Raw genomic sequence first — 12967 nt, 5'->3', positions numbered from 1 at the left:
CGGAATGCCATACGCGGTCATATGCGCGTTCGAGGTCAAGAGAGAGGAAGATTGCGGAGCGACGGGAATTGAGCTGTTCGGAAAGGAGATGAGTGAGGTGAAGGAGAAGATCATCGGAAGAGAAGGACGGCCGAAAGCCACACTGGGTAACGGGGAGGAGGCGGTGCTGGCGGAGATGCTGGTGGATGCGGCGGGTGAGGATAGATTCCAGGACCTTGCTGAAGACCGAGGTAAGGCTGATGGGACGGTAGGAGGAGACGGCGGACGTCGGTTTGCCAGGTTTGAGGAACATGAGGATACGGGAGGTTTTCCACAGGTTGGGGTAGTAACCGGTGGACAGGACTACATTGTAGAGCCTGGCCAGGGTGGAGAGAAAAGAGACAGGAGCTTCACGAAGGTGACGGTAGGTGACACGATCGTGACCAGGAGTGGTGTTGCGTTTGGTGCGGAGTGTATTGATGAGATCCTGTGTGGTGATGGGGGCATTAAGGTCCGTGTGTGGAATGTTGTCCAAGTACTGGAAACCAGGAGCGAGGGGAGGGACAGAGGTGTCAGTTCGATCGCGGATATCTGGGAAGAGGGAGTAATCGAACTGGGGATCATCAGGGATGGAAAACACATCGGACAGGTAGGAGGCAAAGTGATTGGCCTTACTAAGGGCGTCAGGGAAGGGGTGATCATCGTGGAGAAGAGGATAGTAGGGGGAGGGTTTAGTTCCGGTAAGGCGACGGAAGGCGGTCCAGAACTTGGACGAGGTTATAGGGAGGGTAGCAGTTAAACGGGTGCATGTCTGTCGCCAGTCCCGGCGTTTCTTGGCCGCGAGCAAATTTCGAATGTGTCGCTGTAGTTGCCGGTGGCGTCGTAGGGTGTCCGGGTCACGCGTGCGGAGGAAGGCACGGTAGAGACGACGGGATTCACGGAGGAGGAGGACGGCCTGTGGTGGTAAGGTAGGACGGTGGGGGTGGATGGCAACAGTAGGGACGTGGGACTCCACGGCCTCAGACAAGGTCTGCTGGAGAAAGGAGGCGGCATGGGTGACATCATCGGGACGGCGGTAGGCGAGAGGGTGGCTATCGACCTGAGTGGAGAGGGTATCCCGGTAGGCATTCCAGTTGGCACGGGAATAGTCATGGATGTACTTAGGGGGAGGGTCATGACGAGGGTCGGGGCGGGGGCGACGGCCGTCTGAAACGGTGAGGAGGACAGGGAGATGGTCGCTACCAATAGGCTCCAGGACATCCACCGTAATGCGACCAAGGAGGTTGGGGGAGGAGAGGATAACATCGTGAGTGGAGTTGGATTCGGGACGAGTGTGCTGGGGGATGGGGATGAGGTCGCCTTGAAGGGAGGAGAGGAACCGATGCCACCGCCGTAACTGGGCAGCGGAGCGACTATGGATGTTGAGGTCGGCGGCGATCACATAGGAGGAGAAGGTACGGTCGATGTGGGAGAGGAAGTCGAAAGGAAGAGGGGCGTTGGGGCGGACATAGATGGTGGCACAGGTAATGGTAAGGCCGGGGAAGAAGAGACTAAGGATCAGGGTTCGGTGGGGTCGGGAAGGAGAGGCTGGAGCCGAACGGGGATCTGGCGGTGGTGGCCAATGGCAACTCCGCCACGCGCAACTGGGAGGGGATTATCGGAGCGGTGGAGGAGATAGGGGGAGGTGTGGATGGAGTGGTGGGGTTGGAGGAAGGTTTCATTGAGGAGGAAGGCATCCACACGGTGGGTAGCAAGGGTGTGCAGGAAGAGGTTCTTGTTGGCGGGAAGGGAGCGGATATTGTTGAAAAGGATACGATGCTGTCGCGCCATGATAAGGACTTATACGAGGGTGTCAAGGCGGGAGAAGGTGAAATGGGCCTGGTTATTGGAAAAGGTGGCGTACATTTTAAGGTGGAATATGGAACGGGCGGCGAGGGAGATCTGTTGTAAGGTGTGGGGGCGCTGAAAGGGATGGACGTTTTGGAGGACAATGGTGAGGAACCTGATGATGTCCTCAGCAGTGGGGGGGGGACGAAGGGAATTGCCAGGAGGGGTGGGGGCGTCCAGGGGACGGACAGGTACGGTGAGTTCAGGAGTGGTGGGAGGGGGTCGGGCTTTACACTGTTGGGAGTAGGTGGGGTGGGGGAGGCTGCAGGTATTACAGGAGGGAGGGGATTGGAGGTTGGGGCACTGCCGGAGGAAGTGCGCTTGCCGACAATGCGGGCAGGTGGGGGCCTCGCGGCACTCTGCTGTTGGATGTGCATTGTAGCGCAGACATCTCTGGCAGCGCAGGGATTGAGGGGGGGAACGGGAGGGGTCGACCTTGTACCGCTGATTGAAGAGGAGGGCACCCTCCTTCAGGAGACGGTCAATGGAGGGGGCGTCCTCAGAGAAAACCCGCATAAGGCGGGTGGGGCCGGTCGCGTTGAAAATGCGGCGGACTGCCCGCACCTCCAGGGTGGGATGGGCCTTCAGCTCCGCCAGCACCTCCTCCTCCGTGATCGACGGGCTAAGCCGAGTGATCACGGCGGTGAGGGTCGGTGGGCGACGCGGGGGTTGGGGTTGGCGGGTAGGAGATGGGGAGGGAGCAGGGATGAGGGAGGCGTGAGGACCAAAACGGGTGATGGGGAGGCGGGAGAGGATGTCAGTATGGAGGGTTGGGCTGGGGGAGGAGATTAGAACAGAATCCCGTCTGGGAGTAAGGAGAGAGATGGGGAAATGTTGGCGGAGGAGGAGGGAGAGATTCCGGGCCTCGAGGAAGGAAGGATCGGGACGGGACAGGAGATATTTGTAGAGACCGGGTGGGGAGGAGGAGGAGGAGGAGGAGGAGGAGGAGGAGGAGGAGGAGGAGGGAGCGGGGCCTGGTGGGGAGACGTCCATGGCATTTTGGGGTGGGGATGGCGGGCGCGGTGGAGCCTTTTTAGGAGCAGAGGAAGTGGAGGCGCCACCAGGGCGTTTGACAGCGGCAGATGGGCGTGTGGTGACAGGAGGGACGGGAACGATGGGGAGGTGGTGGGAAGGGACAGGTCCCGGCACGGACGCAGCAGTCGGCGCCGGAGATAGTGACTGTGACGGTGCAGGCGAATGTGGCAGTGATGGTGATGGTGACGGTGGTGGCGGTGGCGGTGGCGGCGGTGATGGCGATGGCGATGGCGATGGCGATGGCGATGGCGATGGCGACGGGGAGAGCTGGGCGTGGGCAGTGGCCCGACGGGCCACCACCCTAGCCGGAGCGGCAGTGACAGGCTGGGGGAGTGGGGGGAAAGGGTCAGAACGAGAGGAAGATGCGGGAGAGGGGGCGACAAAGAGCGAGGGCGAAGGGATAGAGAGGAGGGGAGGGATGGAAGGAGGGGGGTGGGACTGGGCACACCAAGTGATAGTGGTGGAGGCGGCGGAAGGGGACGTATACACGATGGCGGTGGTGGTAGTAGTGACGGTGGTGGTGGTGGACATGACGACAAGAAGAAGAAAGAAAAAACACAGCACTAAAAGGACAGGACACACACTGGGAGACGGCGACGGCGACGGCGACGGCGACGGCGACGGCGACGGCGACGGCGACGGCGACGGCGACGGCGACGGCGACGGCGACGGCGACGGCGACGGCGAGAGGCAGGGACGCTGCTGCCGGGGCGACGGCGACGGCGACGGCGAGAGGCAGGAACGCTGCTGCCGCGGACGGGGCCGGGGCGGCGGCGGCGGCGGCGGCGACGGCGGCTGTTGCTGCTGCTGCTGCTGGCTGGACTGCTGCTGGCTGGACTGCTGCTGCCACCGGAGGGCTGGCTGGCTGGCTGGCTGGCTGGCTGCGGAACCACTGCTGCAGGCCGGGACCGGGAACTGCTGCTGCTGCTGCTGCTGCTACTGCTGGCTGGCTGGCTGGCACCTGGAACCCCTAGCACTTCGATTAGCGCGAAAATGGCACTATCGAAGGGCGGTAACCTTGCGGTGTACCGCTGGAGATGATCGTTTCATCTTTTTTTTTTTTTTTTTTTTTTATCTTTATCGTTATTTTCAAACCCGTACAAACAGGCAGGCTGTCAGCAGCATGGTACGCCGCTCTTCAGCCGTAGAGGAGATAAAGATAGAACAGAAAGAATACACAAATGTGACATAACGGTGGGTAATAAAACAGTAGACACATAAAGACAAACACGGAGCCGTTCACACTGGACGAAAATTCACTACAAACTGTTGTCACGACGCACTAACACTGAAGATGGCGATGGCACAGGTGAACGATGGAGTATGACGGGAACACTGAACACGAAACACGACGGCACTCACGAGACACTGATGGCGACGATCTCCGGCGCGCGAATGTCCACTCAGCGTGTACGAGTCCGGGGACCTGCCAAGAGAGGAGGTGGAGGAGGAGGAAGGGGAAATGGGAGAGGGGAGAGCAGAGATGCCATGAGCAAAGGAGAGAGGGGGAGGGAGGTAGGGGGAGTGAAGCCCGGAGGAGAGGGTAGGAGGGAGGGGGGAAAGGAAAGAGAAGGGAAGGGAAAAGGGGGGGAGGGAGGGTGCCTGAAGGAAAGGACACAGGAGGGGGGGAGGATCAAAATTGATAGGAGGGGTAGATGCAGGGGAGGAGGACATCATCAGGGAGGGGGAGCTGGCGGAAGCCACCTTGGGAGAGGGTAAGGAGGGTGGAGAGATGGAGACCGGGTGGGACATGGGAGTACAGGCGCGGCAGCGGGCGGGGGTGGGAGAGGACCGGGGAGACGAGCGGGTGAGGTGGATCGAGTTTACGGGAGGTGTAGAGGATTCGTATCCTTTCGAGGAAGAGGAGGAGGTGGGGGAAGGGGATAAGGTCATACAGGATCCGCGTGGGGGAAGGGAGACGGATGCGATAGGCAAGGCGGAGAGCATGGCGTTCAAGGATTTGGAGGGATTTATAAAAGGAAGGGGGGGCGGAGATCCAGGCTGGATGGGCGTAACAGAGGATAGGGCGGATAAGGGACTTATAGGTGTGGAGGATGGTGGAGGGGTCCAGACCCCACGTCCGGCCGGAAAGGAGTTTGAGGAGACGGAGTCGGGAATGTGCCTTGGCTTGGATTGTCTGGAGATGGGGAGTCCAGGAGAGGCGACGGTCGAGGGTGACGCCAAGGTACTTAAGGGTGGGGGTGAGAGCGATGGGACGGCCATAAACGGTGAGATAGAAATCAAGGAGGCGGAAGGAGGGAGTGGTTTTGCCTACAATGATCGCCTGGGTTTTGGAAGGATTGACCTTGAGCAACCACTGGTTGCACCAAGCGGTGAACCGGTCAAGATGGGATTGGAGAAGGCGTTGAGAGCGTTGCAGGGTGGGGGCAAGGGCAAGGAAGGCGGTGTCATCGGCAAACTGGAGAAGGTGGACGGGGGGTGACGGCGGCGGCATATCCGCCGTGTACAATAGGTACAGAAGGGGGGAGAGGACGGAGCCTTGGGGCACACCGGCGGAGGGGAAAAAGGTGTAGGAATCGGTATTATGGATGGTGACATGGGAAGGACGGCGGGAGAGAAAGGAACCGATCAGACGAACGTAGTTAATGGGAAGGGCGAAGGTTTGGAGCTTGAAGAGGAGACCGGAATGCCATACGCGGTCATATGCGCGTTCGAGGTCAAGAGAGAGGAAGATTGCGGAGCGACGGGAATTGAGCTGTTCGGAAAGGAGATGAGTGAGGTGAAGGAGAAGATCGTCGGAAGAGAAGGACGGCCGAAAGCCACACTGGGTAACGGGGAGGAGGCGGTGCTGGCGGAGATGCTGGTGGACGCGGCGGGTGAGGATAGATTCCAGGACATTGCTGAAGACCGAGGTAAGGCTGATGGGACGGTAGGAGGAGACGGCGGACGGCGGTTTGCCAGGTTTGAGGAACATGAGGATACGGGAGGTTTTCCACAGGTCGGGGTAGTAACCGGTGGACAGGACTACATTGTAGAGCCTGGCCAGGGTGGAGAGAAAAGAGACAGGAGCTTCACGAAGGTGACGGTAGGTAACACGATCGTGACCAGGAGCGGTGTTGCGTTTGGTGCGGAGTGTATTGATGAGATCCTGTGTGGTGATGGGGGCATTAAGGTCCGTGTGTGGAATGTTGTCCAAGTACTGGAAACCAGGAGCGAGGGGAGGGACAGAGGTGTCAGTTCGATCGCGGATATCTGGGAAGAGGGAGTAATCGAACTGGGGATCATCAGGGATGGAAAACACATCGGATAGGTAGGAGGCAAAGTGATTGGCCTTACTAAGGGCGTCAGGGAAGGGGTGATCATCGTGGAGAAGAGGATAGTAGGGGGAGGGTTTAGTTCCGGTAAGGCGATGGAAGGCGGTCCAGAACTTGGACGAGTTTATAGGGAGGGTAGCATTTAAACGGGTGCATGTCTGTCGCCAGTCCCGGCGTTTCTTGGCCGCGAGCAAATTTCGAATGTGTCGCTGTAGTTGCCGGTGGCGTCGTAGGGTGTCCGGGTCACGCGTGCGGAGGAAGGCACGGTAGAGACGACGGGATTCATGGAGGAGGAGGACGGCCTGTGGTGGTAAGGTAGGACGGTGGGGGTGGATGGCAACAGTAGGGACGTGGGCCTCCACGGCCTCAGACAAGGTCTGCTGGAGAAAGGAGGCGGCATGGGTGACATCATCGGGACGGCGGTAGGCGAGAGGGTGGCTATCGACCTGAGTGGAGAGGGTATCCCGGTAGGCATTCCAGTTGGCACGGGAATAGTCATGGATGTACTTAGGGGGAGGGTCATGACGAGGGTCGGGGCGGGGGCGACGGCCGTCTGAAACGGTGAGGAGGACAGGGAGATGGTCGCTACCAATAGGCTCCAGGACATCCACCGTAATGCGACCAAGGAGGTTGGGGGAGGAGAGGATAACATCGGGAGTGGAGTTGGATTCGGGACGAGTGTGCTGGGGGATGGGGATGAGGTCGCCTTGAAGGGAGGAGAGGAACCGATGCCACCGCCGTAACTGGGCAGCGGAGCGACTATGGATGTTAAGGTCGGCGGCGATCACATAGGAGGAGAAGGTACGGTCGATGTGGGAGAGGAAGTCGAAAGGAAGAGGGGCGTTGGGGCGGACATAGATGGTGGCACAGGTAATGGTAAGGCCGGGGAAGAAGAGACTAAGGATCAGGTGTTCGGTGGGGTCGGGAAGGAGAGGCTGGAGCTGAACGGGGATCTGGCGGTGGTGGCCAATGGCAACTCCGCCACGCGCAACTGGGAGGGGATTATCGGAGCGGTGGAGGAGATAGGGGGAGGTGTGGATGGAGTGGTGGGGTTGGAGGAAGGTTTCATTGAGGAGGAAGGCATCCACACGGTGGGTAGCAAGGGTGTGCAGGAAGAGGGTCTTGTTGGCGGGAAGGGAGCGGATATTGTTGAAAAGGATACGATGCTGTCGCGCCATGATAAGGACTTATACGAGGGTGTCAAGGCGGGAGAAGGTGAAATGGGCCTGGTTATTGGAAAAGGTGGCGTACATTTTAAGGTGGAATATGGAACGGGCGGCGAGGGAGATCTGTTGTAAGGTGTGGGGGCGCTGAAAGGGATGGACGTTTTGGAGGACAATGGTGAGGAACCTGATGATGTCCTCAGCAGTGGGGGGGGGACGAAGGGAATTGCCAGGAGGGGTGGGGGCGTCCAGGGGACGGACAGGTACGGTGAGTTCAGGAGTGGTGGGAGGGGGTCGGGCTTTACACTGTTGGGAGTAGGTGGGGTGGGGGAGGCTGCAGGTATTACAGGAGGGAGGGGATTGGAGGTTGGGGCACTGCCGGAGGAAGTGCGCTTGCCGACAATGCGGGCAGGTGGGGGCCTCGCGGCACTCTGCTGTTGGATGTGCATTGTAGCGCAGACATCTCTGGCAGCGCAGGGATTGAGGGGGGGAACGGGAGGGGTCGACCTTGTACCGCTGATTGAAGAGGAGGGCACCCTCCTTCAGGAGACGGTCAATGGAGGGGGCGTCCTCAGAGAAAACCCGCATAAGGCGGGCGGGGCCGGTCGCGTTGAAAATGCGGCGGACTGCCCGCACCTCCAGGGTGGGATGGGCCTTCAGCTCCGCCAGATCGTTTCATCAGAAAGTTGCTATATCTAAAGAATACCTTACCAAGAAATTTTGTGGGTATGAAATATATTCTTGACAGACAAACCAAGGGCGAGGGTGGTTATTGTTATTTTATTAGCAGTATAGAAATATATACTTGATATAACTACGGAATTGTTTCTCACTCTCAATATTTTCGTGCTGAACTTGTAAATTAAATAAGCAGCGCTTGAATACTTCAGTGTTGCTGGGCGCTGCCAACAGATGTCACTGCGAGGCGCCACCTCAGAAAATATGGCTATCATTTTAGCTCCGTCTGCAATTCGTGACTGGCCGAAAACGAGTCGCATTGTAGCAACTACACCTAAAAACAAAGCTTACGCACACAATTCTGTGGGAGCTGTGACGTTAGCGTTCTGCAGTTGAGCAGTGCTATCTGTGGTAGAAACGGTGTTTCATGTTTGGAAGCGTGGTCACTGCATTCAGCATTGGTTTGTTTTCGTAGCAATGACTGAAAGCATGGCTTTGTTTTTGTAACATTTGTGGCGGAAATCTTGTTCTCACTGTCATATGCGATTCGGATTGTTATTGAGCATCTGCTCAAAATGCCATGCAAGTGCTGTATGCCCTATTGTAGGGGAAACTGCGACAACGGTTTAAAAGTTAGCGTCTTTTCATTCCCGTCTGATGAAGCATTAAGATTGAAACGGATCGCTGCAGTTCGTAGGAATGACTGGGAACCCAGTAAACAGTTCGTTGTAAGTATCTGTAATTTAACTTTATTTCTATATTGTTACCCTTTTTAATACTGTTATGTCACAGAACTGAATATTCAAATCAATAGCCTATCTATAACGAAGCATAATACTTTTAAGCTCACTTTATGCAGTCCTCAGTTAGATTTCATTTGTCAGTTTACATTCTGCCTTACGTTAACAGTGAAATATATGCTTCTTTTCTGATATGTGAACTGCATTTCACTGCAGACGACATTGAGAAAATTACCAGTGCTTACGACCCAAAACTGGCAAACTCTTTACAGCACCTTTGGACCGTCCACGTTTAAAGAAACGTTCGTGAAAATTTATCGTAAAGGGTACTTGTAATCAGTTTTCAGATTAATGTTCAGGTTCCTTAATTTTCTTACGATATTGTTAAATATCTAAGATCATTAAACATTGCTATACGAATCTCATGTTTATCTCTCTCTATTTGCAGATGCTGTACCATCAAAGTTGCCAGGAAGACCTACGTATTTATCTTCAAAACAAGCACCAGCTCGAGAAGATCCAGAGGGTCGCGAACGTTTGGGGAACCAAACACTTGAGAAAGTCATTGAGCAGAGTGTGGGATCACACAAAAAATGATGGAGAAGAGTTCATTTGCTAGTTTAGAAGATTCAAAATTATCTGATTGTGAAGAGCACAGTGACTGGGTCACGGGTGTTAAAGGATGCTCCTTATCTAAGTGTTGTCCGCCCCAGTAGCTGAGTGGTCAGCGTGACGGATTGCCGTCCTCTGGGCCCGGGTTCGATTCCCGGCTGGGTCGGAGATTTTCTCCGCTCAGGGACTGGGTGTTGTGTTGTGTTCATCATCATTTCATCCCCATCCGGCGTGCAGGTCGCCCAATGTGGCGCCGAATGTAATAAGACCTGCGATATGGCGGCCGGACCTGCCCCGCGAGGGGCCTCCCGGCCAATGACGCCAAACGCTCATTTCATTTCCATCTAAGTGTTGTGTGTCATGTCGTTATAAATAGTGATTTAGTGTTAAGTGCATTTGGGAAGGAAGCTGAGCTAAATTGTGCTGGTAGATTAAATTATCAAACCAAGTAAGTGATACTGGTACAGTTAGCAAAATTTTGAAAGAGTTGTATGTGATGTTTCATATAAATGAGGCTTCATTTGAGGCAAGTTTGCCTTGCATTGAAGACATTTTGGAAAACTTGTAAGAAAAATTACCAGAAAGTGAGCATAAAATTAAATTTTTGAAGGAACAAGTTTCATTTCCAGGATTTAATAGTCCAACAGAGATTAGGTACGGGAGTGTTTCAATGATTTTATGGTCATTAGCTTATTCTATCAGGCCACATGCATATAGGTTTTTGACGAGTGCTCGTAAATTTTCCATTCCAAGTCCCAGTACTTTGTCAAAACTTTGCAGTAAACTTCCAACTAACCCAATCATTGAGCTTCAGAGTGAGCAGTTTCTCAGTTACATACCACAAAAAGTTGGTGCTTTATTGTGAATGATAAAACTGTCCTGTTGATGGATGAGATTTATTTAAAGTCACAACTTGACTATAAAGGTGGCAATGTTGTAGGTGGTGCTTTTAACACAGATGTGGTTTTGTGTGCAACTAGTACTTATGTTTTTATGATCCAGAGTATGGATTCAGTGTACAAAGATGTGGTGCATATTCTCCCAGTTCACACAATTCAATTAAACTAGAAGCAGTGGGATTTCAGGTAATAGTAGTAGCTGACTTCTGCAGACCGCCCAATTTACTATTTTGTAGATACTGTACACATTTTAAAATGTAAACGGAACAACTGGGGTAACGAAAAGGACCAAATTTTGTGCTTTCCTTCTTTTAGTAATAGCTTGAAGGGAGGTCTTGCTTCTGTTACAGCACTGAAGGAACTACATTTACTAGAAAAAGGTGAACTATTGCAGTATGGCAGCACTTTAACACTTAAGTCACCATATCCAAATTCTTTTGAATGGCAAAATGTGAAATCAGCATTGCGTATTTTTAATAACACGACAGTTGTTGCAATGCAACAACTAGGTGCAAGAAAGAATTTGAAAACTGGGAGAGTATTGCCACATTTGTAAAAATAATAAGTCAGTGGTTTGATATTAAATGTTGAAACGCTGCTGAAGGGTAAAAGGCTAAGAAATGTTTACCAAGAACAGATTACTCTCAATTCAAAACATATTCATGACTTTTTGAGAAACTTTCTCTCGTGGTTGTGTTCATGGGAAGATTGCAATGGAGGAAAGAAATTGACCAGAGAAACACACTTTGCTCTCAAACATACTACTGCAGCCTTTATTGATTTTAGTGAATACTGGCTGTGTGAGAAGAAGCGAACATATTTGCTCTTTGGGAAAATACAGACAGACAGTTTGAAGGACAGGTTTGGGAAATACCGCCAACTTAATGGGGGAAGTTACCATGTATCGCTAAGGCAGGTATTTGGAACAAGGAAAATTAAGGGAACAGAGTATGTTTCCTCTTGTATTAAAGTCCAAAGTGTTTGGTGATGTTGTAAGACCTAATTATGTTGATGCTGCTTGTTGTAGAATCCCAGGCTTTCAAGATATCGACAACCCAGAGCTATTAAATGTAGTAGTTGATGATAGTGATGTTGATGAAATAGAGGAAAACACTTGGCCATTACTCCATTATATTGCTCACACCAAGTGCATCTGAAAATAAATTGTCCATATTGTGAAGGGTTTGTAACAGCCAAAGAAACAAGACAAGCAGATGATTTGATAATGGCAAATGACAGGGGAGGTTTAACATACCCTAGCAGTGATGTAGTCACATGTGTTTCCTATGTATACTTAACACTACAAAAAATTCTTAAAGAAAAGGAAAAATTTGTTCCTGCAACAAGTAAATCAAAGAAATGTGCTTGTGAAAGAAGCAGCCATTAATGTGCCAAAAGACTTACTTCTTGGTTTCCATTGTTTAAAAGGTCACACTCTTGAATCTATCATACATTGTATATTGACTTGCAGTGCAAATATTTTACTAAACAACTTTGTAAAACTAAAAAATGATGTGAGTGTGACAAGAGATGTAAGTATTTACAAAAGAATGAAAAAGTCTTGACATCTGACTCCTTGTCACAAAAAATTGTGAAATAAATGTTTTCTGGACATTTACTTATTAAAGTGAAGCTTGTTAAGTATCACATGCCCCTTTTTCATGAGTTATTAAATGAAAAAACTTTTAATAAATGATTTACATTATTTGCGGTGAATTTTTAAGGTCCTAGTGTAATTTTATTAACAATCAAGGAAAATCATTATTACTTATGTAGTCTAAACTATCATGTGGAAGGTTACCTAATTATAAAATCGAATATGCAGCAAGGCAATGCTGTAAGTGCTTAAAATTTTACGTCGCATAAAAAGTAGGTAGTGGTGACTGAAAAAATAGGGTAAATGATTTATTTTATTTGTAGGCGAATTTTGAAGGTCCTAGTGCATTTTTTTTATTTATTTATGTTTTTTTTGTTTTCAAGGAAAATCATTATTCCTTAGGTAGTCGAAATATTGCGTTGGTTACCTAATTGTAAGATCTAATCAGCAGCAAGGTGACGCTATAAGTGCTTAAAATTCTAAAAAGTAGGTAGTTGTGGCTATATGAACTGCCTTTGAAGATACAGGATCCAATATTTATATAAATCTTTTTCACTCGATCGTGTTACGCCACAATTCATCATTTACAAACTAGGTGATACAGTATGCAGTACTCTCTTAGTTGAAGGCTTCATTGTTTTCGTTACTTCTAACATTAGTTAAATAGCGAATGTGCATTCCCTTGAGCTACTTCAGTTCTAGTTTCTGAACTCAGTCGCAGAGCTGTGACATCACAGCGGCGTTGTGAAGCTTTGTTTCTTGGTGGTGTTGATAGGAGAAGTACGAATAGGTTTGTTGAAACAGTCGCCGGCGGGGTCACACGCATGGTTGTTGCAAACAGAAAACGTACCGTCGCCATATTTTTTAAATTTTGCCCGTGTACTTTCTGTATGTCTTCATTAGCGTCACCAACCCCATATTTTCTCTGTTTTAACTTCTGCAACTTTTCCGCCACTTTACCGTTTTTAACAAAGTCACCGTTGTATTGCCTTTTTATATCGTTTGTTATCTTCCCATAATGTGTTTTTTTTCTCTCTTTTCTTATTTGGGCTTTACGCATCTATCGCCAGGGGGGATTGACATTCAGTAAGGGGAAAAAATT

The 12967-nt window shown here is 51.4% G+C and overlaps 1 protein-coding gene across 1 annotated transcript in view; it reads left to right on the top strand.

Moving 5' to 3' along the window:
- Window positions 1–12087: 12087 nt before the first annotated feature.
- Window positions 12088–12967, top strand: part of LOC124719781 (transcriptional regulatory protein AlgP-like) — a 102997-nt gene continuing 102117 nt past the window's right edge. The window contains exon 1 of the mRNA XM_047244978.1: window positions 12088–12105. Within this exon, the coding sequence (XP_047100934.1) occupies window positions 12088–12105 (18 nt within the window). The remainder of the gene's footprint in view (window positions 12106–12967) is intronic.

The sequence above is a fragment of the Schistocerca piceifrons genome, chromosome 11 (genome assembly GCF_021461385.2).
Source record: "Schistocerca piceifrons isolate TAMUIC-IGC-003096 chromosome 11, iqSchPice1.1, whole genome shotgun sequence".
NCBI lineage: Eukaryota > Metazoa > Arthropoda > Insecta > Orthoptera > Acrididae > Schistocerca > Schistocerca piceifrons.
The sequence above is the reverse complement of the archived record's forward strand: the minus strand, read 5'-3'. Positions and strand labels throughout refer to the sequence as shown.